The sequence below is a fragment of the Hyperolius riggenbachi genome, chromosome 5 (genome assembly GCF_040937935.1).
Source record: "Hyperolius riggenbachi isolate aHypRig1 chromosome 5, aHypRig1.pri, whole genome shotgun sequence".
Lineage (NCBI taxonomy): Eukaryota > Metazoa > Chordata > Amphibia > Anura > Hyperoliidae > Hyperolius > Hyperolius riggenbachi.
In genome coordinates this window covers 86,356,045-86,382,570 of record NC_090650.1, presented here as the reverse complement: position 1 = coordinate 86,382,570, position 26,526 = coordinate 86,356,045, and the positions used below count along the sequence as shown (strand labels likewise).

Here is a 26,526-nt window from a genome sequence, read left to right as displayed (position 1 = left end):
GTGAATTTTATTTTCCACCTAGAAAGTCGCACATGCTTTAATTACACAAACTGAATGAGCACCATCTGCCATGCAAGACATTTTGTGCCATAAAGTACAGGGACTTACTACCTCATCAGCACTGGCTGCATTCACAAATGGGGTTCTTTCACAGATCACACTACAGGTGTTTTATTACAGTATATATCTGCCATACAAAAGTACTCTTCTAGTGAAATTTAGCTTGCATCAGTAAGATTAACCACTTAAGGACCAGCTGATTATTCTTTGACCTGTGCTGCGTGGGCTCAGCACAGATCAGGTTTTAGGCAGGGCGATCAGACTTCCCCCCCCCCCTTTTTTTAGTGTGTGTGTGTGTGTGGGGGGGGGATGTCCTGCTTGGGGGGGTCTGACCGCCGCCGGCTTGCTGTGCCTAGCGGTGGGGGGCTCCTCAAAGCCCCCCTCTGCAGCGCTATTCCCCCCTCCCTCTCCTTCCCTCTCTCTCCTCCTCAGAATAGGCAGTAAAGGACAGCGATCCGTCCTGTACCGCCTCTGATAGGCTTCAGCCTATCAGATGCCGGCGATCTCCGGCCAGAGGCCGGGGATCGCCGATCTCCTTTACGGTGCTGCTGTGACAGCAACGCCGTGCAACGTAAACACAGGGGATTTCTTTCCCAGTAAACTGACAGGAAACACTACTGCAACCAACCGCCGCCTATCGGCATTGGCTGGTCGTTAAGTGGTTAATCTCTTCTCTCCCTACACCACTTGTCACATAACTGCAGAACATCAGCAACGTTTTTTTCAGCAGCATTAACATAAAGGCCCCCCCCCCCCCCAATCCCTTCAATTTATAGGTGAAAAGTGTGGTGATGCTGCTACAACAAAGGGATTGAAAGCCTTATAACAAAATATATATATATTAAAAGCTTAAATAATGAAGGTGATTAGGTGGAGAAATATTGACAAGATAAAAGTGTGTCCAAATTAAAGTAAAAGGTTTCCTCAATTGATTAAATAAAAAATGGCTGTTAGATTCCAGATGTACTGCACATACATTTTTTTTCATTAGCATGAATTGAGCTATGAGCTATGAGACTGTTGTCATCTGTGTACAGACATCTTGTTTCTGCTCTGTTTACTGTGTAAACTTGACACTAAAAAGTAAATGGAAAACAAAGGACAACTTGCACCTCAAGCGTAAGAAATGAGAAATGGAAAGTTGGATTATCCCATATCAAGCAGTTGGGTTCTCGTTATTCTAGCTCCAGCACAAGGTTCCTAAAATCACAGTGAATTAAATCCCCCCAGATTTTTGTAAGGAGTCTGTAGGAAGGAAAAAGCCGTATGCTAAAAAAAAGCACCTAAAAAACAGCACTTTGCAAAGCTTTTTCCAGCAGAGGACGTTTAGGCTGAATATAATAACTTCCGTATATTCCTGCGTCTAAGACGACTGGGGTGTATAAGATGACCCCCCCCAACTTTTCCAGTTAAAATCAAGAGTTTGGGATATACTCGCTGTATAAGACTAACTCTCTTCCTACACATACCAAATAAAAATTAAAAATTTAAACTGGTGCGATGGATGAACAGATACTGGTGCTGTACTGTATGTGGTACCCAGTATATAACACTATACAGGGGATTGACTGGTTGGATTGGTCAACTCTCCCTCTCCCTAAGCAGATTAGTCAGCTCTCCTTGTCTCCCTGTTTATCAGATATGGAAGAACAGATCGCGCTGTGCCCATAAAACATGCCTCTTTCACCCATCTGGCCCACCTTTGTATCCTATTTACCTCCTTCTCAGATCTCGCACATGTGCACCTGCGCCACTTCACTACAGTCCTCAGCAGCGAGATCTCAGAGGCGGTAACAGGATAGGGCGTATCACCCGGCATTATTGACACCCGGCATATAAGATGACCCCCAACTTTTCAGAATATTTTCAAGGGTTAAAAAGTAGTCTTATACGCCAGAATATACAGTTGGTTCTGAAGGCCCACAATTTACCGGTATAACAGAGTACCCTGTAACACGTCTGTAGATGGAAAAGGAAGAGGCTTGTGGATCAAAGAGATAATATGCAAGTGGCATGAACTAACTGTGGCATCAGAGTGAGAACAATTATCTCATGGTGGAAACAAGCAGCCTAAGAAGTATTCAATCCTGTTTTGTTAACTGGATACAAATTGGGAAATTGGAAATCCCATCGGATGGTTATTGGGAAGTCCATGGTTAAGATATGATGAACAATTCCAAAAGAGTAGGTCTCATTCTCCTGTCTGGACCGCTGAGACCGAGGTATTTGGATGACGGGGATGGCATCAAGAGGAAGGTTCTTACCCCAGTTCTACAGGCCCCTCACCCTTTTCTATGCCCAATGCAAATGAGTGAAGGATGTGAATTCCACCATAAATGTTTTGAGTGTGGAGGAATTCATCCAGCTTGAAAGTGTTTAAGGAAAGGTTAGGATGTTTTTCAGAAACCCAGGGGTTTTTGCTTCAATCTAGACCGTTGTAGTACAAAACAGCACAAGGTAGATAGTAGATAGGTCATTTTGAGACCGATTGTGATGTCTATAGTGGCTCACTGGGGTGTGGTAGAACCCAATTTGTGACAGCAGTTAGTACAGAAGTAAAGTTGAATACTATACATGTCAGAAGAAAGGTTCCACTTCACCAGGTAAAGTTAAAATGTCCAATCTTTATTAGCTACACTACAGACAGCAATACATCAAAAGCTCACGCGTACTATAACAGGTATAGCTCCTTAATCATATCAGGCCTCCAGCTCCTGGTCTTTGGAGGTGGTTGTAGTGGACTTTCCTGCAATTTATTAAGCCTCATACTCAATGCAATGAGCCAGCGTCATCTCCCTCACGACAAGCGTCCAGCGATTCATGTTACTGCTGGCGGGTATGCACGATTCACAATGGGTGCGATTCGGAAGTCAAGCGATCGCGGTACTTTGCGCAGTGTCATTGGGGATCTAAAAGATCCAATCGGCGTGATGGTCATGTATCACCGTGCAACGTTTGCATGATCGTGCGCCTGTAACCTCGTTGTGTAAATGACCGATCGCCGCAAAAATAAATAAATAAATCGCCGGTCGTCTGGTAAATCGTGACATGGGTATACAGCTTCAGTATAAGAAAGGGGATAGGGAGACAGGAACCCACTAGAGAGTCACTTTAAAACCGGGTGCCCCCCAGCGCAATCACTACAGTATGTTGTGTTTGGAAACAGACACTGGTTATTAAACAGAACTAGTAGGACACAGAAGTCTGCAGGTTTGTCGACTTGTGATAGTAAACAATGCCAGGAAACCTGTCCTATCACATCACTGTCAGCTGAGATTGTGCCGGTCTCCATACTGTAGGCGTCAGTGTCCATCTGCACAGGGCTGAGTCTTTAATGTGTGAGAAAACCATGCAGGTCTGTACAACACCCTCAGATAACAGGAATTATCAGGACAAACACACACAAATGGCCCAGGAGGCCTAACAACTAAAAGTGTGATCATGTGTAAATGTCTAAAAAACAAAACAAGGATAAAAAGAGAACTACTGTAACTTACTTTTCTGAAGTAGTGCAGTTATATCAGTTTGTATTTTCAACAAATGTAAAAAAAAAAACCAAATATATGCCACTGGTTTACAAAAAGTCAGTACTTAGCAAAGTCAGTATGTTGTAATTTGATATTATTTGAACTTTTTTTATTTTATCTTGCAGTCAGCTATGAATTTCCAAAGCTGCCTTTATGCACAGTTTGAATATCTGTAGCACCTGCATGATCTTTGGAAGAAGAAGGACTGCCAACAAATTCCCATTCAGCAGGAGTAAGATGCACAGAGCAGGAGCCCTTTAAAACACAACCTAAAAACAATGATTTTATGGGATCAGATTACAAAAGGAAGAGAAGCATTGAGGTTTTACGGCGACTGGGGACTTTCAAAGGGGGAGAACGGCACAACGGAGCGGATCGGAAGAAATCCAAGGGACCTGTAAGACTCCTGGGGATTGGGGGGAGGCAGCTGGGGGTTCCTGAATCACAGAACTGAAGAGATTGAAAAAAATATTTTAGCATTTTAGTTTGTATTTGAGGTTTCTCTCTAGAGTTCAGCTTTTCATTTACACCCCCCAAAAAATACTACCAAAGGAAGTCCATTTACATACTTTGCATCAATTGTCTTCATTTTGACAAACATTCATTTTTCATATCTGTTGTATGCAGTGAATTCCTGGGCTGAATACTTGGCAGATTGAGGTCTCATCTGTTGATATGAGGCCAGATTACACATATTGCAGCCAGACTCGCACAGAAAGGACAGACTCCTCCTCCTCCTCTATAGTAAAAGTAAACTAGATGGGCCTGTCTGGTTTACAGCGCAGCACACAAACAAACCCCATCTAGATTTGCGAACAGCTATTACAGATACAAAAGTTATTAATTTTGTGTTATAAAGTTTTTATGAAAGGTTATATATACATAAAGACACGCAACAGGTGTCAAATTCTAAGCCGTTGACCTTATGACCCAAAAGACTGTGCTAACAATCTGGATCATGGAGATTTAGTTGACAAACCCTAGTACAGCATAGTCCCAGTTATCCAGAACTCAACTAACCTGAAGTCTCAACCAACCAGAACAAATCTTGGACAGTACTTACAGTGGTGAAGGCCAACTTTTTAGGCTTTTTGTAGGCTCTGCTGTGCTTAAAGTGGATCCGAGAAACTTTTACTCATTGCATAATTGTGTTCCTTTCATATAGTTTATAGAGCATTCCTGAAGCCAAATACTTTTTTTGTTTTGTTTTAATACCCCAATTCCCTATAAACTAAACAAGCCTCGTCCATTGCTCCTTTTGTGCCTTGGCACTGTAGCAAGGGCTTATGGGAGATCAGTCTGGGCAGGAGGAGGTTACTAGTCATTGATTTCAGAGGCAGAGGGGAGGAGAAAGGACTGAATTTACACACAGGCAAGCTGATAGCATCTCCAGCCCTTCTTTCATATAGTTTATAGGGCATTCCTCAAGCCAAATACTTTTTTTGTTTTGTTTTAATATTGTAAAGAGAACCCGAGGTGTGATTTACTTATGTTAGTGGGGCACAGAGGCTGGTTGTGCGCACTAACACCAGCCTCTGTTGCCCCATGGTGTGCCTCCAGGACCCCCCTGCGCGCCACTATAGCCCCCGCAGTGCTGGCGACACGCAGCATGTCGCCAGCACAATGTTTACCTTCTCCTGTCTGTTAGCGCCGCTCCCCCGCCTCCTCCGTATCGCCGCTACCCGCCCGCGTCACTTCCCTCCAATCAGCGGAAGGGAAGGGACGCGGGCGGGTAGCGACGATACTGAGGAGGCGGGGGAGCGGTGCTAACAGACAGGAGAAGGTAAACATTGTGCTGGCGACACGCTGCGTGTCGCCAGCACTGCAGGGGCTATAGCGGCGCGCAGGGGGGTCCTGGAGGCACACCATGGGGCAACAGAGGCTGGTGTTAGTGTGCACAACCAGCCTACTTACTTGAATATTTGGGAATCTTGTTCCAAAGATCTCTGAATCTGTCCTTGCAGCTGTTGTGGTCAGATTCCTAATTCTTCATGTACAGATGGGCGGGTGAAGAATTAGGGCATGTTAAGAAGCAGTAGGTGTAGGAAATTAGTCCTTCGGTGCCAGGACAGATAAAAATGGCGCACTGCGCTGGGAGGATAGAAATGGCGCCGCATTGACTTGAATTATATAACGCTATTTAGCGTTATAAGCGTTAAAAAATGGCGCATGCAGTGTGCCTTACACTTATAACACTAAACAGCATTATAAGTCTTAAAAAATGCAGGGGGCTAGTGTTAGGCAGCAGGGATCGGGGGAAGAGGCAGCTGGACACTGGAGGATTAGGTGGAGGGAGGTAGGATGTGTGCATATGCATATATTACCTTGTCCAGGCCGGCGATCGCTCCTTTACTTAGTTTACTGTAGTCCTGGATCCGGCCAATCACCATGTGGCTTCAGTCCCCGCATGTCGATTGGCTGGAAGAAGTGAAGGAGCGATCGCCGGCCGGGACAAGTTAACGTATGCATATACACACATCCTCCCTCCACCCCCGCTGACTAACACCAGTGTCCCGCTGCCTCTCTCTCCCCCTCCCCCAACCCCCGCTGCATAAAACTAACCCCCCTGTTTTTTATTTTAATAGTGCACCGTTCTGCGATAAATGTATCAGCGGAACGGTGCGCCATTTTTCGCCCTGCGCCATTTTTAAATGTACCCCTTTGGTGCATACACATATCCTCAAAAGAGGTGGGGCACTGGATGAGCTCATGACTTCTAATTAGGGTGTTCAGCCAGTGCCTGATCTGCAGAAATCGAAAAATTCTGATTGTGGTGCCTGATATTTATCACGCAGGGCCGACCAAATTATCAGACTACCTGATTATATAAAATTGTATCGTTTACTAAAGCCTTACTGCTCCACCATTTAAAGGCTTCTGGTGATTCTAGCCACCGGTTGGAATGAGGGATTATTGATGATTGGTAATAGGGGGAGGAAAGGGGAGTTTTTCAGAGTATGTGACAGAGTCCCATATTGTCAAGCTGTGGTGTAAAAGGGGGGGGTTACCAAAGGGGGCCTTAATACAGAGATCGTTTAAGCAAGGTTGTAGATTTGAGGCCCCCTTGTGGTATTTTTGGTAAGCTGAAGTGGAGAGAGGTCACAGAAGGTTGCCGGTGGGCCTCTTGACAACCACTAGGCCTCAAGCACCTGCCTAGGTTGCCTGGTGGATGACCCCAGAAGGGAGCCTGGGAAAAAAGGGATGACAGACTGGGACAAATTATTTTAGATTTGTAATCATTTTTGTATATAAAAAAAACATTTTAAACATCAAAAAAATCCACACTATTTTGAGCAAGACTATCCGAAAGCCATGTATCTATAGAACTGGTGCCATTCCAAATCCCTGCCCACTTGCTTTCTCATCCAGTTGAGTTAAGTATAGTGTTCTATTCTTATTGTGTCTACTAACTGTATATCATCACTTCCACGTTTCCCCCAAAAAATGCATCACCTCACAGCTGTGGGTGGACCCCACAAAAAGGTTACCTCTATGCAAGTTCCTCCATGTTAGCTAGGCATACTGTACATTCCAGTTTATAAAACACCTATAGCTTTCAATATTACACAGCCAATTACCAGTAAGCTTGTGGACGGCTGTCCATACTTTTTTGTTTCGCAAGATTGTGTCTCGGTCCTGTCAGAATAGTAATACAGTACAGAGAACCAAAACCTGCTGGAATGTTTGTGGTGGGCTTGAACAAACCTACTACCTACTTCCTGCCCAGTGAAAGCACTGTAACAGTGCAGTATAGCCTTCCTGAAGAACACATTTGCAGGTTACAATTTCTTGTGAACATGTGAAACCTTTCATTTTTTCAAACATCCTGATGGATATTTAACAGGTCATCACCCCACTGGCTCTGTTTTGTAGCCGTTTCACATGGAAAGAACAATCAGTAATGTCGGGTGCGGAGAAAAACACGCTTACTGCCAATTACAGGCAAACCACTATCTCTGGAAAAAAAAAGGAAAAATATTGAAGATGGACATGAGCGCTATGTGTTTCTGACCATTTTGTTGCCCAAAGTATTAAACCTGCTGTGCCCACAGCCTTTTAAAAACATAAACAGTGTAAGCTGCAAGGCTAGTGTAGTTACTTAGCCACATGGATGCTAGTCTGGTAACCAGGCAGCACAAGAGAGTGTACATAGGCTTGGTTCCCACTTGTGACGGTTGCATCAGTTCAGTGTCCATAGATGGCTACTGGCAACGCATTCGCTCGTCCGGAAAAACAAAGCAGGACAAATGGGTACATTTTCTACATAAGTGGAAACAGAGCCTTATGCTCCTGTGATCCACAATACAATGCCAGGCTGAGCACCAGCAGTATATTAGGATCTGGGGGGGGGGGGGGGGGGGTGTTGCAACAGAATACTATTTAAACTTCAAATAGAATGACTAAAGCTAAATCTTATTCAGGTGCAGAAAATGCAGGCAAAGGAAAAACAAAATCCACACAAAAACACTACTTTGAACACTTAATTAGGTAAAAGAGGCACCCTGGTGTATGAAAAAACATTTTAAAACCGTTTAAAATGATAAGGAAATGAGGTAGTTTACCTCAATGATGAAAAATCTTTGTGGTACAACAGATGTTATATTACAGCCTGTTCTATTACTAATAAAATCTTTTGTACCACAAAAAAATTTCGTCATTGAGGTAAGCTACCTCATTTCCTTATTTTAAACGGTTTTAAAACGGTTTTATCATACACCAGGGCACCTCTTTTATCTAATTAGTGCTTAAAGAGAATCTGTATTGTTAAAATCACACAAAAGTAAACATACCAGTGCGTTAGGGGACATCTCCTATTACCCTCTGTCACAATTTCGCCGCTCCTCGCCGCATTAAAAGTGGTTAAAAACAGTTTTAAAAAGTTTGTTTATAAACAAACAAAATGGCCACCAAAACAGGAAGTAGGTTGATGTACAGTATGTCCACACATAGAAAATACATCCATACACAAGCAGGCTGTATACACCCTTCCTTTTGAATCTCAAGAGATCATTTGTGTGTTTCTTTCCCCTGCAGTTCTCATGCACTGAAGTTTCAGGCTGCTCTTTTCTTCCTGCAAACAGCTTTGCCCTTGTCTGTAATTCTTCAGTATGTGGAAGCCCAGCCAGCTCGGAGGACGATTTATCCAGCTTGTAAAAGAGAAGAGAGAAGCTGCTCTAATGTAAAGAACACACAGGCAGTGTGCAGAGAGGGGCCTGGAAGGGGGAGTTCATAGCAGAACCACAACACTGAAGAACTTGGCAGCCTTCCAGACACAGGCTGACAAGTCTGACAAGAGAGAGATAAGTTGATTTATTACAGAGACTGTGATAGTACAAAGTGCTGCAGTAAGCAAGAACACATTAGAATAGCTTTTGGAACTTGTAGGATGATAAAAAACAGGATGCAATTTTTGTTACGGAGTCTCTTTAATATACCCCCATACGCCACCCGTCTGAGGTGTGGAAACAGAGTATCTGTGGTCGTACCACGGTCGAGATCTGTTTCCTTTCTTTCTTCAAAGAGAGCGACCGCATCCAGGTCCCCGGTGACCTCCCCGAGTGGAGTCGGGTTTATGGTCTCCACCTGCTTCCTGTGGTCGGTTGCCCCCTGCAACCCACCTTTGTGAGTAGTTCTTATACACATTTTCTACTATTATATTGTTGTTACATACTGCACAATCGGGCTCTCTTTTTGTCTCGTGCCTTTTCCTAGAGGGCGTTTTAACACCCACAGTCCACTACTACCTTGAATAAGTGGTGTCCCAGCTGCTTACCTATGCCCAGAAACATCCCTGACTTTCATTCTCACTACTCCATACAGATGACATCAGTGTTCACCATCAGGGGCGTAACTAGAAACCACTGGTTTCTAGTCCCCCCCCCCCCCCCCGGCCCCCCAACAGAAATCAGGCATGCAAAACCCCACAAAAAACGGAGATCAGGCACCCCTACCCCTCAAAATAAATAAGTTACGCAGTGAGCCACCCTCACCCTTCTCAGTACCCATAAAACATATCAGGCAGGCACCAGACCCTGCACCCCCCATCCCCCTTCCTTCCCAAAACCAGCACCAGGAGTTGAAGCAGGAGGGATCGTCATGCGTTCTGCATGTTGAGAGAGCTACAACGGCGATGATTAGGAAGCGAAGCATACGAACCACTCTGTCTAGCAAGTACGCCTCCTCCTCCCAGGTCGTAGTGCCTGCCGCCGCACACTACAACATACAGCAGCACGATAGCAGCAGGGGGCCCCGTCTCCTCCTCCGGGCCCCCTCTGGCCTTTCTTCTTCTGGGCCCCCTTGTGCCTGCATGGTTTGCAGGCTCTATGGTTACGCCCCTGTTCATCATACAGATGCTATTAAGCATAATCATTCAACCTCTACTCACATGTTTGGCGGTCAGGGGACCTTAAAATCTTTTTTGAATCGTGCCAAATAGTCTTGCAATCCTCCTGCAGCTTGTACTGCCGCAACTTCTGCCATGATGCAGACTTCACTTTGTTGAGGGAACTTCCCTTTAGAAGAAACTTCAGATCATCATCATCTTGTAAACCTGCACACAAAAATGGGCAAATATTAACAAATATGAAGAAAGAATGTTCACGCAGGAATTCATAGCCAGATTATATAAAACAAAAAGACAATGGGGCTCACAAATCCAGCAAGGAGTCATTTGTAGAAGCCTGTAACACGTAACCATAGCAATAAGAGCAGCATCTCATTCCAGTTTAGTCACATATGCAGGAGGGTCATGTATTGTGATGTTCAAGATGATATATGTACATTACATACCAAATATACGGTAATACAAATAGCATTATATGGTCAAAGTAAAACTGATGTATTGATTTTCTCCCGAGCTGAAGAAAATTAGGGAACATAAGTGATGAAACAAATCCGACTTCTTAAAGAAACCAAACACTATTTTAAACTGAAACAGAGCAGGGATAATGACCCTTTGAACTCCCCTGCAGTAAACCTTATATAAAGCTGTCTCACGGTTTTTTTTGATGTATAAAGTGCTTCAGAAAAAATAGGACAGTCTTCGACCAAGTAGGGTCTGAGAGCTCAGAGCAGCTCTTGCATAGATAACAACTGAAGTTTTTTAAAGCAGGAGTGTCACCATAAAAATCAAACTTCAACAGCAACTGGTCTGAGTGTATTAAGTGATAAAGATGCTAATCCTGCATTCAAAACTTTTTCTGCTGTTATGGTTTGGAGTTATCACATACTTAAAGAGTAACTGTCAGGCTGCAAAAGCTAATGTAAATCTCTATTCTCCTGTGTTAAACAGTTTAGAAGGAAGCCAAAAAGGCAATACTGAAGTTAAAAATCTCTCTTACTAAGATGGTTTGCTAGACAGCAAGGCTCGTTATTCCCAAGCTCCTAAGGAGGCCGGCAGGACGCATAACAGATACTGCAAAAGCATTCTGGGGCTGCTTCTCCCCACTGCACTACCTTGGGTCCTCCCCATCATTTCCCTATCCCACCCTAAGGCTGCTTTCACAGTGGGAAGTTACAGGCTCAGGTTACAGCAGCTTGTAACAGCAGCCTAAAACTCACAGCACTGAAAAATCACAGGGCACATGTTCCGTTAGAGTATACTGCATGAGTCCGCTATTGTTCCTAGCCACATGGCTAATTAATATTCACTGCACAGTAGTGTTGTCCGGATCATGAACCATTAAGATCTTTGATCCTGATTTTTGTGAGTCGAATCATCAGGAAGCAGGGAGGATATTACATCACAACTGGATTCATACAAGACAGACAAACATGGAACCTGTCATAAGCTGTCAGGAGCATCATTCTCTGCAAATACTATATAAAAATTCTGTGAAATCCAAACGTGGACAGTGAAATGCATATGTAATGTAAGTACAGCCAATATTTAGCTACTGATATATGTGGGTTTTTTTCTGAGACCCTATACCTAACAGCTCCTCTTTAAGGAGCACTGGCCCTGTAGTAGTCAGTGCCAAACAGTAGCATGCTGGGGGTTCTTTTAACCTATAATATATTCCTCCTCTTCCATTTATTTCCCTGCCTAGCTGCTTATCTGAAACACTGTCCCCTGCTCACTTGTGTTTACAAGCAAGGCAGAGGTGACTCAGCAATTGGAGAACAAAAGAAAAAAAAAGTAAAAGAAGAAATGACATCAGGATTTCGCCTAAACTGTGGGCAAAAGACACGGTTCCCACGACAGAATTCTCTTCATTTACTATATAACATTCACTGAAATCAAAATTTGGACAGTACAATACATGTGTTATATAAGTAGATCAAGTATTTACAGTATCTACTTATATATGTTTTTTTCCCTGGCATAGTATGGCTAATCCTACTGCTTTAACCTTCCTGGCGGTAACCCCTAACGTAGTTCGGGGGTAAGCCGTGCAGGAGGTTTTCTCAGGCCCTGCTGGGCCGATTTGCTTAATTTTTTTTTTGCTGATCGCAGCTAGCACTTTGCTAGCTGCGTCAGCACACCGATCGCCGCCGCCCCGCGCTCGATCGTCACTATCCATCGTGCCGCGAGCCTCCCCCCCAGACCCTGTGCGCTGCCTGGCCAATCAGTGCCAGGCAGCGCTGAGGGGTGGATCGGGACTCCCAATGACGTCACGTCGGTGACATCATCCCGCCCCGTCGCCATGGCGGGATGATGTCCTGATCTGAGATCGCCGAAGGCGATCAAAGCGGGCGGGGGGATGCCGCTGAGCAGCGGCTATCATGTAGCAAGCCTTGGGCTCGCTTCATGATTAAAGAAAAAAAAAAAAAAAAGAAAACTGCTGCGCTGCCTCCTGGCGGAAATCATTAGACCGCCAGGAGGGTTAACAAGTCTTGTACTGGAAACAATATGGTACTCTGTTCTGTGTTACTAATGTTCTCCCTTAGCTGTACTACACGTACAATTCATTATTTCATACGTTTATTTTAACTTAGGATTCCCTTAAAGGGAACCCTTAGGGCTCGTTTCCACTATTGCGGTGCAGAATCGCCTGGATTCCACCGCTGTTGAAATTCCATGAATTAGCATGCGGATGCGAATTTTTGCGCTTTTTTTGCCGCGAATTCGCATGCGAATTCGCATAGGTGAGGGTATATGCGAAATTAACCATGTCACTGCCTGTTTGAAATACATTGGTACCTATGCGAATTCGCATGAAAATTCGCATACCATAGCCGCATGCGAATTTCCTATTAAATACATTAGCGGCGATTCGCATGCATTCCACTCGCAGGCGAATTCGTTGGCTCTTTTGTGCGTTTTTTTACCGCTGAAAAAAACGCACCTCAACAACGCTACAGTGGAAACAGGCCCATCCACTTGCATTACATGTGCGAATCTGCATGCGTTGGACGCATGCAGATTCGCGATAGTGGAAACGAGCCCTTAACTGAGAGGGATATGGATGTTTCCTTTTAAAACAATACCAGTTGCCTGGCAGTCCTGCTGACCTCTTTGGATGCAGTAGTGGCTGAATCACACACCTGAAACAAGCATGCAGCTAATCCAGTCTGACTTCAGTCAGTGCACCTGATCTGCATGCTTGTTGAGGGGCTGTGACTGAAAGCATAAGAGACACAGGACCAGCAAGAGAGTCGGGCAACTGAAGAGAAAGGTATCTGGAGACTTCCATGTTTATTTCCTTTTAAGCAATACCAGTTGCCTGGCAGTCCTGCTGATCCTCTGCCTCTAATACTATTAGCCATAGCCCCTGAACAAGCATGCAGCAGATCAGATGTTTCAGACTTTAAAGTCAGATCTGGCAACTGGCAAGACGAGCTGCATGCTTGTTTCTGGTGTTATTCAGATACTACTGCAGAGAAATAGACCAGCAGGGCTGCCAGGCAACTGGTATTGATTAAAAGGAAATAAATATGGCAGCCTCCGTATACCTCTTACGTCAGTTCCCCTTTAAAAGGAAAAATAAATAATGTTCCAATTTTAAGTTCCCTTTAGGGCAGGGCAACTCAGACAGTTCTTACTGCCAATTTGTGTCAAAATCTTCTGGGTCAACAAGACAGAAAACAATGGTTCCATGATCATCATAACTAAAACTAGGTACAGACATCCTTACATTACATTTTTACAATCTATCAAAGTGGACATAACTCGAAATAATCTCGAATACCGTAAATGCATACAAATATTAATTGCACAGGTACACAATGTAAATAATGCATGAACTCCCAGAGATCACATGCATTCCTGTTATTGTGCCATAAATAATTAAGAGCCCCATAAATTCAGTTCAATTTTTATTCTTCCAAGGAAAAACTGTGGTTTGGAAAAAAATGTGTTATTCGTAGCTCAAATGTGTGGGAATATCCACCGAATTATTCCCTGGTGCATCTGAGAATTATTCTGGGTAAAAAAAAAAAAATCGTTATTCCAAAGACAACTAGATAGACGCATTAAAGGAAAACCGAAGGTACAAAAAACAAAACACTACTCACAAGGCTTTTTCCAGACTACGGCGCATGCGCAGAACGCTTACAGCAGTGGGCGCACATGTGCAGAAGCTCACAACTTGGCCTGGGTCAGCAAGCTTCCGTAAACTAAAAGCAGCTTACTGGAGGAGACCTATAGAGCCTTCCCGTTCCTCACGGTTCCTTTGATCCAGCGATGTCACCTCCATTTGAATCCCCAGCCATGGGAGGCTTCAGGAGTCTTCAGGAGCCTGAGACGGGCAGCTCTGTACTGCGCATGCTTGAGTGCACGAGAGAGCGTACTAGCGCAGGCACAGTACGGAGCCACTCGTCTTCGGGAGCACTCAGGCTCCCAAAGACTTCCGAAGCTTCCTGCGGCAAACAGTGCTACTATGGGTTACAGGGCTGGAACGAGGCGACCGTGAGAGGAGCGGGATGGCTCTATAGGACCCAGAGCCTTCCCCCTCCTTAAGTATCTGTTTTATTTTAATATTTTTTTATTGGATTCATATTCGCTTTAAAATCAGGCAATGGTAGAAGTCTGGAGTTCTTAAAGGGCACTTGAACTGAGAGTGACATGGAGGCTGCCAAATGTATTTCTTTTAACAAATAGCAGTTGCCTGGCAGTTCTGCTAATCTCTTTGGCTGCTGTAGTATCCGAATCACAACCCTAAGCAAGCATGGGGCTAATCCAGTCTTTAGTCAAACATCTGGTCTACTTGATGGTTTTGAGTCTATGGTTGAAAGTATTAGAGGCAGAGGAACAGCAGGACAGCCAGGCAATGTGCTTTGTTTAAAAGGAAACGATACGTCAGCCTCCATATCCCACACACTTCAGGTGTCCTTTAGGCCCCTTTTACACATACCTCCTCACACTACTCCCCCCCAGCCCCCTTCCCGCCTCTCGTAACAGTGACCATTATAGTCTATGAGACGCCGCACAACGGAAGTTGTTTTCCTGCGACTCTTGGAAGTGCGCCAGAAGACGCTCGGTAATATTTTTTGTCATCGCACTGCAGCTATAATGCGCGGTGCAACGTTTCGTCTGCGGTGCAACTGTTCCACATCGCACTGCTACTGCAGCACACCAACGAAAAAGGGCCGTGAAACACGTCCATACACTGAAAAGCTGGGCTGATGGCTCAGATCAGATAACAATGACATGCCATTTCAAGGGAACCTCAACTATCAGCAGTAACCACAATATCACACCAACACACACCATTCTCTTACAATAGGCCCAATATACAAAAACAAACTCTCTGGGGCTAGAGACCATTGGAAAATAATCGCGGCTGTAACCTACACTGGTCTTATTAATCTAAATCTCTGTTCCTGGGTGGCAACAGTTGTGCACAGCAATTTTACTGTTACTTACCTGCCAAGCTTGCGTACATTGCGCAAATAGTGCGGCCTGCATTACCTAGGTAACAAGAGCATGCTATGCAAGTAGCATAATGTGGGGCCTACATGGCACGTTGGCGCAGGGAGAGCTGAATGACTGTTCACCGGGCCGCCACACAAATGCCAGGCGGCGTTAATTACCATTCCCCCTCGGGGTCGTAGCAACTCTGAGGGAGATCTAATTTTAGGTCTGGCGATCGTCAGATCCCCAAATTACCTGTGCGCGGGGCGCAGACTATAGCATTACTGATATAACAACGCCGAGCTTTGGCGCTATGCAACGGGCACCAAAATACCCTGCTTCCTAATGGGTTGCCCTATCAACGCTTTCTGGGCATGGCAAATCTCACTGAAGTTTAGTGAATTTGCACCTTAGTGATTGTGCAACGGCTGTCCAGTGTACATGCCCACAAGTGAGCTTGTTCTAGGACAAAAACTATTCCCTCCACCATAACCATATACACTGCAGCAAATATTACTAAAGCAGCTTACCTCCTACTTGTTTTGCAGTTTCTCAGTACAGGAATTAGTCAACAGAATTATCAGTTGAAAGGAAGAGATAACTTGCTAGGTGTGCACATGGGCTATGAATAGATACTTGGGACTAAACAGTGGACTGTTGCCATGGCTGCATAGAAGCGTAATTCTTTTGAAATCGCTTAAAATGTAGTAATAATAATAATAATAATAATAACAATAAAGGATAATGATAATGATGGCCATGATTACCATTCCATAATTTTATTAGACTTTCTTGTGGAAATTACAAAGTGTTAACATAACCATATATACATACATATACACATATATATATATATATATATATATATATATATATATATATATATATATATATATATTGCAGTATATTGGAATGTAGCCCCACCCTCTTAGTGATGTCATAGCCTAGGAATGCGTAATTCTCCTTCCACAGCATTCTGAGAAACCAGACACATTATTTTCACTGGCTTCAGAACATTCAGTAAACATTCCGCAGAGCTACACCTGAAAGAACTAAAGATGTAAACCAGGGAGAGGAAATTACAATGGGCAAACACTGACTAAATCATTTATAAAGTAACATTGTAAAAAATATGCAATATAATGCATTACATTATTTTCACTACAGTGAAACAATTAGGTTTATGTATATAGCTCACGGTACAAGTATTCTGTCCTGCTCAAATGTACGTACAAACAGTAGTGAGCATTGTCATTGCTTTTTACAGGATGTCTGTGTACATGTCCAAAACAATTTACAGTCAGGTGATTGTATATCCTAAAGGCTTATATTGTTTTATTACAACTTTACAGTAATCTGCCAGGAAACTTCTCACCATAGCAGTGCTGGGTTATAGACTAAAGACCAGCTATAGACCAGCACATCGAATAGAAAATAGAACATACATAGAATAGAATTTTAGTTTGGGTCTTCGTGCCCACAGTTCAGCAGGACGACAAGGTTATAGGGGTAACCAGTGTGTACATACATGCTCTGGGATTTGTGTAGTACTGAGGTTTAGGCATTGGTGGAAACCCACACAGGTGGTTAATTGGACAACTGATTCAGATAATAGCATATCAGACAGACACAGAACATTTAATATTGCGCTTTTCTCCTGGCAGACTCAGAGCGCCAGTGCTGCAGCCACTAGGAAGCGCTCTATAGGCAGTAACAGTGTTAGGGTGACAATGACTCCTTACTGAATAGATGCCGGATTGATGAACAGTAAGAGTCGAGATTCAAACCCTGGTCTCCTGTGTCAGAGACAGTGCCCTTAAACAGTACACCATCCAGCCATTATCAACTACTACATAGGGAATATGAATTGTAGTCTACCATCTATGTGCAGACGATCTGTTACAAACAGTGGTCCTTTGGGCGCCGGGATTAGGTATAGTGAGAGGGGGGGTTAGTGATACTCACTAGGAGGAGGGGTTAGAGTTATGCATTAGGTAGGTGTGTGTGTGTGTGGTGTGTGGTGTGTGTGTGTGGTGTGTGGTGTGTGGTGTGTGGTGTGTGGTGTGTGGTGTGTGGTGTGTGTGGTGTGTGGTGTGTGGTGTGTGTGTGTGTGTGTGTGTGTGTGTGTGTGTGTGTGTGTGTGTGTGTGTGTGTGTGTGGTGTGTGTGTGTGTGTGTGGTGTGTGGTGTGTGTGTGTGGTGTGTGTGTGTGTGTGTGTGTGTGTGTGTGTGTGTGTACAGGGAGGTTAGTTTAAGCTACTAAGGTAGAGGGTCCATGGGGAATAAGGGCAGGTCTAGCCTAGGTAGATTCAACCAAGAGACACGTGCCCACGTGTACGCCGGCAACTACGCGGGCGTGTATGGACAGAGGCAGGTGTGGACATGGACAGGTAAAGTATAGTGCACCCGGGGGCACATTTGACATTAGGGCGTTTCATCACTGGTCCCAATATCGATGTGCACCTGATCGACCACGACAGCCCATACTTGGCCAGAAATTGGTTACATCGTCGATTGGGCATTTACTTGGCCAGGGGCGTAACTAGAAATCATTGGGCCCTCCTGCAAAACTTTGAATGGGCCCCTCTCTTGCTTTCTGCACAGGTAAACTGAGAACCAATGTTATTCAATCCGCTAGTGCACACTTGAATGTGTTTTCCCCATACAGAAAAAGACAGCAGTGAAGCACTGCACGAATGTTCTCTATCAATTACATTCGCTTCTGTGATAAAATGTGCATGTTTCACATATACAGACACATGGTGTGCACAACACATACAAAAAACCGCACATTGAAAACTGACAGACGAGTGTGCTCCCAGCCACAGCTTCTTATTAAACTTACTCTGTCCACCTCTGACGGAGCAGAAATGGCTCTGCAGACTTCTCCAGTATCACTACAGTACACATCACCTGGGGAGGGGTAGAGAGGTTGGGGGCTGGGCACTGTACACAAGAGCCTGCTGCACACTGAATATGGACTGTCTACACATCTTTGTATGACTCCTTATCAGTGGCTGAGCAGATGCAGTCATCAGAACAATTGTGCAGAGAGCAGAAAGCTTTTTCTCTCTGTTTCCTTAGTTGTCAGTCTCTGAGGACAGGGAAAAGAAACTTCTCCCCCTACGGGATCCCCTGCGGCTTCAGGCTGACAACCCCCCCCCCCCCCCCGGCTTCATCCCTTACACTTTGCGGCACCGCTTTTCATCTGATTTGATACTTATTAAATCGGATGGTTGATCACCTGCCAGGTCAATAGATGTATGGCCACCTTTAGTCTCCTAGAGAAGGAACACTGAAGGGGTTTTACAAGGTGGTGGAGGTTCACCTTTAACCAACAGATGGGTTTGTATGCAGGCCGCACCTGGCAGCTTCATCATATCACTTGCTTTTTCTGTTCCAATTGTCCGGTTTCATGAAAGGACAAAATGAACAACCTAAAACATGACCAGAACAATGCTGGACAAATAACAGAGCAAAGGCAAACAAAGCACAACAAAGAAGGACATTGCTATTTAATGTATCCTGGACCGGGAGGAGGTACAAAACAACTCAACTCCAGCGAATGGCGAAGTATTATATTACATATAGCTGAAAGCAGAACTAGCCAAGGAAAGCAAACAGTCCAGCTTATTGCAGTCTCTTATTTTCCCCAGTCAGAATTAAAAATCACACCAAATATCTAGTCCAGGGAAGTGTTTGAAAACATTCCTGTTGATGTAATAGTCTAATACTGAGTGACGTCTGTTTGAAATCTTGAGTAAGGGCTCGTTCACGCTAAGGGCGTTTTTTTCCCTTCAGTGTTCTCCCCAGAATTTTTTTCCAGCCGGGTGGCATGAAATGGTAGCCGGGTGGTGCGAGATGAAAGAATGCAGGGCCGGTGCTTGTGTGAGCAACTCTGCTTACAGCATAGGAGGAGGTGAGCCGATGACAGCCGGGTGCTCGCCAAAACTAGCCGGGTGAGGAACCCGGCTAAAAGAGCCTGGGGAGAACACTGCCCTTTTTGCAAGCGCCAACCGCTTGTATTGCACTACAAGAGAGAGTTATCTGAGCGGTTCGTTTCCGCAAAGCGGTGCCTGTACCTTTTTTGATGCAATTCCGCCTCAATGGAAGGTATAGGAAAAAACGCCAAAAGCTCACAAAATCGATTTTGTGCAGCATTTGCATTTGGCTGCAGTAGTGTCTAATTCACACCAGAAACAAGCATGCAGCTAATCCAGTCAGACTTCAGTTAGAAACCCCTGGTCTGCATATGTTTGCTCAGGGCCTATGGCTAAAAGTTTTAGAGGCAGAGGATAAGCATGACAGCCAGGCAATATGCATGGTTTAAAAGGAAATATAGCAGCCTCCATAACCCTCTCACTTCAGGTTCCCTTTAATACGGTAAATATTGGTTTGCTGGGTGCTGAAAAATTACTTTACAGAGGAGGAGAGTAGGATTTAAAGAGTCTCATGTGATAAATGTTTCTCTTCAAATAATCAGGATCATGTAACAAATCGTAATAAGGGCGATCTACAACTAGCTAGTTTACCTATAAATATGTACAGCTATGGACTAAACAAATTCTACATTACAAAAAGGGCATAGAAAAAGGTCAACGAACCAGCTAAGCCCCATTGTACTAAGCAAAGCAGATCTCTTGGTTGACTTAAAGAGAAACTCCAACCTAGAATTGAACTTTATCCCAATCAGTAGCTGATACCCCCTTTTACATGAGAAATATAATGATTTTTACAAACAGACCATCAGGGGGCGATGTATGACTGATATTGTGGTGAAACCCCTCCCACAAGAAGCTCTGGGACCACGGTACTTTTGGCAGTTTGTTACAATGTAACAAGGTTCACAGACAGGAAATAGCTGTTTACAGCTGTCTCTAACAGCCAAAACAGCTAGGAGTAGCTACATAACCTGCCCACAGTAATAATGTCACCATGTAATAAATGTCAGAATGTAAATCGGGGAGAGGAAAGATTTTACAATGAGCAAACACTGACTAAATCATTTATACATAATTATGGTAAAAAATGAAGAACTTTTTTTACTACATTATTTTCACTGGAGTTCCTCTTTAAACCTGCTTAAGAAATGTCAACATTTCTCAAATTTTACCTATAATAGGTTTTTATTTAGTCTCCGCGCTCATAGATCCTACAACCTGTATGGTTATCAGGTATAATCATGCTGGCAATGGTCCCCCATCAGACCTCCTTTCCATCTTTCGCCTCCTCGAATTGAGGCAGGTCCCAAAAGTTCAAAAAAGTTAACTTGCGCAGGAAGTACACAGCAATTTTACCATTAATTACGCCGACAAAGTGACGTGTGCTGCACAATTAGCCTCCAGCTACGGTCTGTACAGCAGAAGACCCCAAACATTTTATAACATTAAAGAGGACTTCCAGCTAGGTACACAGCATAGAATATCCTGTTAGATTTTCTGTTAGATTTACCTGCCAGATATTTTTTCCAAAATGTTGTGGAAAGAAGAATAAAAATCTATCTGGCAGGTAGATCTATCAGAAAATTGTATGCTGTGTACCTAGCATAAAAGGAACACTATGGATTAACATTTTTTCTTCAATTGAAATAGGAAATGTTTGAGAAGTGCTGCTAAGTACTGGTGTATATACATTTGAATTCTTATCTCTTTGGTTACTGTTATCTAATTCCTTTCAAACTTTTCTGAGGGCAAATCTAATGGCAGACTGAGCCATGAGGGGAGGGGGAATTCCCTCACAGTGCATCTGTTAACTCTGTGTGTGTGATAGAGAGACAAAGCTCTACCCGTGTCTCTGACTTAGCTCTCTGCAGAGAGTAGAGAAAATGTATCTTATGTGCAACCTGACCCGACAGGCTTTTCATATAAAGCCTCATTCACATTACACGCGTTGCAGTCCGTATTTTGGCAATGCGTGTAGGAGGCAGACACGCACAACATCAGAAGAGCATAGACTGCACTGTCTGATGTTCACACTGAATGCGTTCCGTACTAGTGCGAATGCATGCAGTACTCATTTTTAGCAAAACACGTGGCCGACCCATTCACTACAGTGAATGGGATCAGCCATTCAACGCATGTGTTGCATTCTGATCGCACGGCCATCTGCGTGTGATGATATAAACGAGGCCCAACTCTAATTCAATGTTACACTGTTAATAGCATGTCAAACTGCAGAGATTCACCTATGCAAATGAGACATTCCAACCAAACTAAAATCTACACAGTGAATTACAGCTTTTGCCTCTGATATTTAACATGAAAAGTAGGAAAATGTTTACACAGCTACTTAGATATTATTTGTACATTGTCATTTTAGAACACTTGGTTTGATAGTATTCCTTTAATGATGCAGGATTCGGAGGTCTCAGAATTACTTACCTGATCGATTGTAACTCGTTACACAGGTGATGCTGCACCCCTCTCATCGGCAATGCAGTTGCGGCCATGTTGCCAAAGTCTTTCAAAGCTTTTCAGAAACCCCAACCTGTATTGCCCTGGCCCGTCCCCAGCTTGGCAGCCACCAATCAGACCGTAGTTGCCGAGATGGGGGCGGGCTGAAGCAACCCAGATGGGGGAGGGTGTGCAAGAGCCTCGGCAGAACTTTGAAAACACAAAACACCAGTTGTCTGCATGGGGGGGGGGGGGATGTCATGCCCAGCTGACAATGAATTATGACTGATCAAGTAAATAATTAAACCTGATACCCCCCCCCCCCCCCCAATCCTGCATTATTAATACTGGCGTATATATGCTTCTTTTATTCTGGAGGTACTCTTTAAAACTGCATGTGGACAGCGTGGACTTTAAGTGCACTTGTGTAACTAATGCAACGGGGGGTAGCTGCTTTTCCCCCGACCCACGTTAGCTTGTTAATGTTGTGTATATGTCTGCAGTTCTAGTTCATGACCACACTCCAGAATGAAATGCCAATGTGCTGCTGGAGCTATAGGTTTCTTGTCGACTCTTGGTTTGTGCTCTTGTGGGGGGAAAATGATCACTATTACCAGTTATGTTGTAACCATTGTTGCTTGTTACATGTACACGGTTTCTTGTGTGCATTCTGCAGTGTAGGTTAAAGTGGACCTGAACTCTTGCAGTGGACAGAAGGAAAATATATAGAAATGGACCTGTAAGTATTCAGAGATTTTAGCCTGGCTAATTCCCACTCATCTGTGACTAAGCACAAGTTGTAATTTAAACCCCTTGGCTGTGCCAGCTGACTGCCAAGTCAGACCAGCTAATTTGTAAACACAGGATGTTAACAATATGTCCGCTTCCATGAAAGCAGGAAGTAGGCACACTGCAGATTTATTGCAGAATTTGTATAAGCTGTCACAAAGAAATTATTTTCTTTAAAGATTATTATGCGGTTGCTCATCTTTTAGAACAGAGAGATAGTTCTGAGTTCAGGTCCGCTTTACCACCTGGAACTATCCTTAGACATCTAGACCTGCTGATGACTGTATAGCCAACAAATAGATCTGTACGGTTACAGCAGCACCTTACTGAACCTCTGTCCGTAGCCCAGCACAGAAAGGGTTCCATGTGTGACTTTATGACTGGAGCAGTGAATAACAATAGTTCAGCTTCTGGCACATTTGAAAGCCGCACCCTCTTTACATGCACAACATCCTGAGATTAGCCCTGAACCTCCTCTGTGTTTTTATTTCCAGCTCTAGGTAGATCACCAATATGAAATTATACAGGAGGGGAGGTCGGGTCTGGCCACACAGTATTGTTCCACATGAAAGGCGTCTGCTGCGCTGAGTTCTTATTACAGGCCACACCGACGAGTACCACTCAGCAGCGCACAGCAGAGCTGCCCTACACTACAGACAAACCACGCATACGGATATTGTGTAAGCAACAATGTGGAATAATCAAGCCAGGATGTCACACTGGTATTAACACTGCATACAATTAAAGGGGAACTGAAGTGAGAGTGATATGGTAGCTACCATCTCCTTTTAAACAACACCAGTTGCCCAGCTGCCCTGCTGATCTATTTGCCTACAACAGTGTCTAAATCACACCAGAAACAAGCATGCAGCTAATCTTGTCAAATCTGGCAATAATGTCAGAAACACCTGATCTGCTGCATGCTTGTTCAGGGGCTATGGCTAAAAGTAAAATGAGGCAGAGGATCAGCAGGATAAAGTTATAAATAGGCTTTAAGAAAAAATTGTGCCATACACAGACCAGACCAATAAAAACAATTAAAAACATTTGTTTTTATTGGTCTGGTCTGTGTATGGCACAATTTTTTCATTAAAGCCCATTTATAACTTTTTCACAATGCCTATGAGCAACTGGCCTATTCTTTCTTCCATTTGTACATTATTTTTCATATAGGTGTTGCTCCCTCAAAAATTTTGAGGTGTGGGTAGTGAGAACTAAGGTGGTTGGTCGAGTCAGGCACTTCTTGAATGTATATGTAGAGGATCAGCAGGATAGCCAGGCAACGGTTATTGCATAAAAGGAAGTAAATATGGCATCCTCCACATCTTTCACTTCAGTTGCCCTTTAAGTTGCCCATACATCTAGAAATGTTTGGGCAGATCAACCAAGAGTCAGATCTCTCTGTGATTGAATCTGATTGAAGAGATATCCGTTTACTGCCCATACACCGCAGGCTACTTCCCGATAGATCTCAGCATGATATCTATCAGGAATCGGCCTAGTGGTGCCGTTTCTGCCGCCTGCTTGTCCCAGAGATGAATTAAGATGTAATAGAGCCATAGGCAAGGTAGTAGATCTGGGGCCTCCTTGTGGTCCTTTTGGTAAGCTGAAGAGCACAGAGGTTGTAGAAGGTGGCAGGTGGGTTCCTCGACGACCACAGGGCCCCAAGCACCTGCTTAGGTTGCCTGGTGGATGATCCTGCTCCCCCCAAATTCCCCCCTTCTCCCCGGTGCCTGTGCCGTTTAAATTCTCACCAGTCCCGCAGCCATGGCTCCTGTTCTCCTTTGGCGTCATTGCATCTTCCATTGCACACGCATCTGGTTCCACATGGGGTGACAGCAGAGGAAACCGGGAGTCACATTGGGGGACAGGAGAGATGTTACACCCCACTGGGGCACTGGCTGGGGGCATCACACACTTCGGGAGGCCAAGCAGGTGGTGTCCGTCGCATTTCGTTGCCGCAATATTGATATTTTCCATTAAGTCCTATGGGGCATGCTTGATGCAGCACCGGATTTCACCAATTTTATAAAAATTATTGAATTGGATGACAAAATCGAGATGCAAAATCTGTAGAGGTATGGCTATGAAGTCTGTCATTATGCAGCAAAGTAGTTCATACACTGATAAAAACAAGCTCTCCCACTCACTACTGCACAGGACTGCAAGTCATTTACTTTGTGTGGTATATATATTACATTAGAGCAAGTGCAATAAGGACTGACTGCTCATGTCTGTATGTCAGGCTGCACCGCACTGTGCTGTGCATGGGAACCTTTATCCTACTCACTTCTGTGAATCAACTAATACCTTTAGCAGCTGACATTTAAATGAACCTAAACTACAGAAATAAACTTTATTTGTCATAAAGGAATGTAAAGTGCACATCACCGCCTTTCTTAGAAGGTCATTAATGCTCAATTCATTCCAAATATAATTTAGAAGTTGTTTGGTACTCAATTCTGTGTTTCTATGCAAGCACTATCAACACACCTACGTGGTGACTAATCATTACACCGGCCTGGCAATGGCTACAGTCACCTGCACGCTATTCAGAGTGAACACACGGCAAGGGAACCTGTAATGCCACAAGGCGATCAAATCCTATTATACCGTCAGTGGGGACAGCTTGTAATGGATAATGGACTTTTAATAAAAGCAAGAATCTGCCTTGGTAGGGAGTGCCAGGTGCATACTTAATTATGTCTTCAGTTCAGAATGCAGAGCTACACCCATTGATTCCTGAATAAACTGACACCAATGTATTGATGACAGGATTACTTTAATATGCCATTCATTAATCCTCATCAGCCTTGCTCTTCAGTGTCCCGGGGTAGGAATACACCCTCTAGTTGCATGATGCTGAACCATGTACATTTCTTATGCTACACCCAGATCATGCCCAACAGAAGGCCCCAGGCACATATTCATAGCTCCCAACTGTCGCTCTTTCAGAGAGACAGCCCCTCTTTGGGAGCCAAACCCCTCTGTTCATCTTTCTCCTTCATGTGTCCCTCATTCAGGACTGATCTGTGGTAATATATGTATTTTTATATTGAAAATATGTTTAACCGAGTCAACTTTATTACCATGAATTACATTGATATATTCTTATTTTTAAATGTTAAAATAAAAAGTATAGGAAGGACCAGTAGTGGTTTGAATGATAAAACTACATCTTTTGATTCTGAACTCTTTGTGTTATGCATGGTGAGGGGTGTGGTGGGGGCATGGTTAAAAGGTATGGCAAGGGCATGTCTAAGTGTCCCTCTTATCTCAAAAGTTGGGAGGTATGCATATCCCAAGTCCACCTCCCATTCTTGTAGTACTGGTGTTTGCTATGACTGGCTGTCAGGCATCAGGCTTGTATATGTAGTGCATACATGTCAAACTCCAGCTTGCGGGTCAAATCTGGCCATCAGAGCCATTACATTTGGCCCCCAAGTGGTTTCCCTGCTTTGCATTATGTTTGACCCACTCTATACCATCAGGGAAGCTATATTGGAGGTGAAGCCCTAGTACACCAGGGAAGCCATATGGGGGAGGTAGGGGGAAACACTAAACATTAGGGAACTGTATGGGGGAGGGGAGGGTCTACACACTAGAGAAATGTACTGGGGTTGGAGGAGGGCCATTAGACACCAGGGAACTTTATAAGGGAGGAAGGTGGACAGTAGACATTGAGGTTGGCCCACGACCAGGTCCCAGTGTACAATTTTGGCCCACTTTGTATTTGAGAGTTTGACGCCCCTGATGTAGAGATACTGTTCAAAATATACAACTGCATCGGTGCAAAAGCCCAATGCATAGATAAGTACCATCAACACATGAAAATGAGCAAACCAGAATTCATTGTGGGCTGCTGTAATATTAGAGAGCCCACAGAGGTCAACAGACATTTGTGGGGATGGTCACTGCGATGCTAATAATTCTGCTGCATTTTATTGGTCTATTTCTAAGCTGCA

The 26,526-nt window shown here is 44.0% G+C and overlaps 1 protein-coding gene across 3 annotated transcripts in view; it reads right to left on the bottom strand.

The window, feature by feature from the left end:
• Window positions 1–26,526, bottom strand: part of PLCD1 (phospholipase C delta 1) — a 224,080-nt gene that overhangs the window by 88,724 nt on the left and 108,830 nt on the right. For all 3 annotated transcript variants that reach the window (XM_068235957.1, XM_068235958.1, XM_068235956.1), the window contains exon 2: window positions 9,973–10,137. In XM_068235957.1, the coding sequence (XP_068092058.1) occupies window positions 9,973–10,137 (165 nt within the window). The remainder of the gene's footprint in view (window positions 1–9,972; window positions 10,138–26,526) is intronic.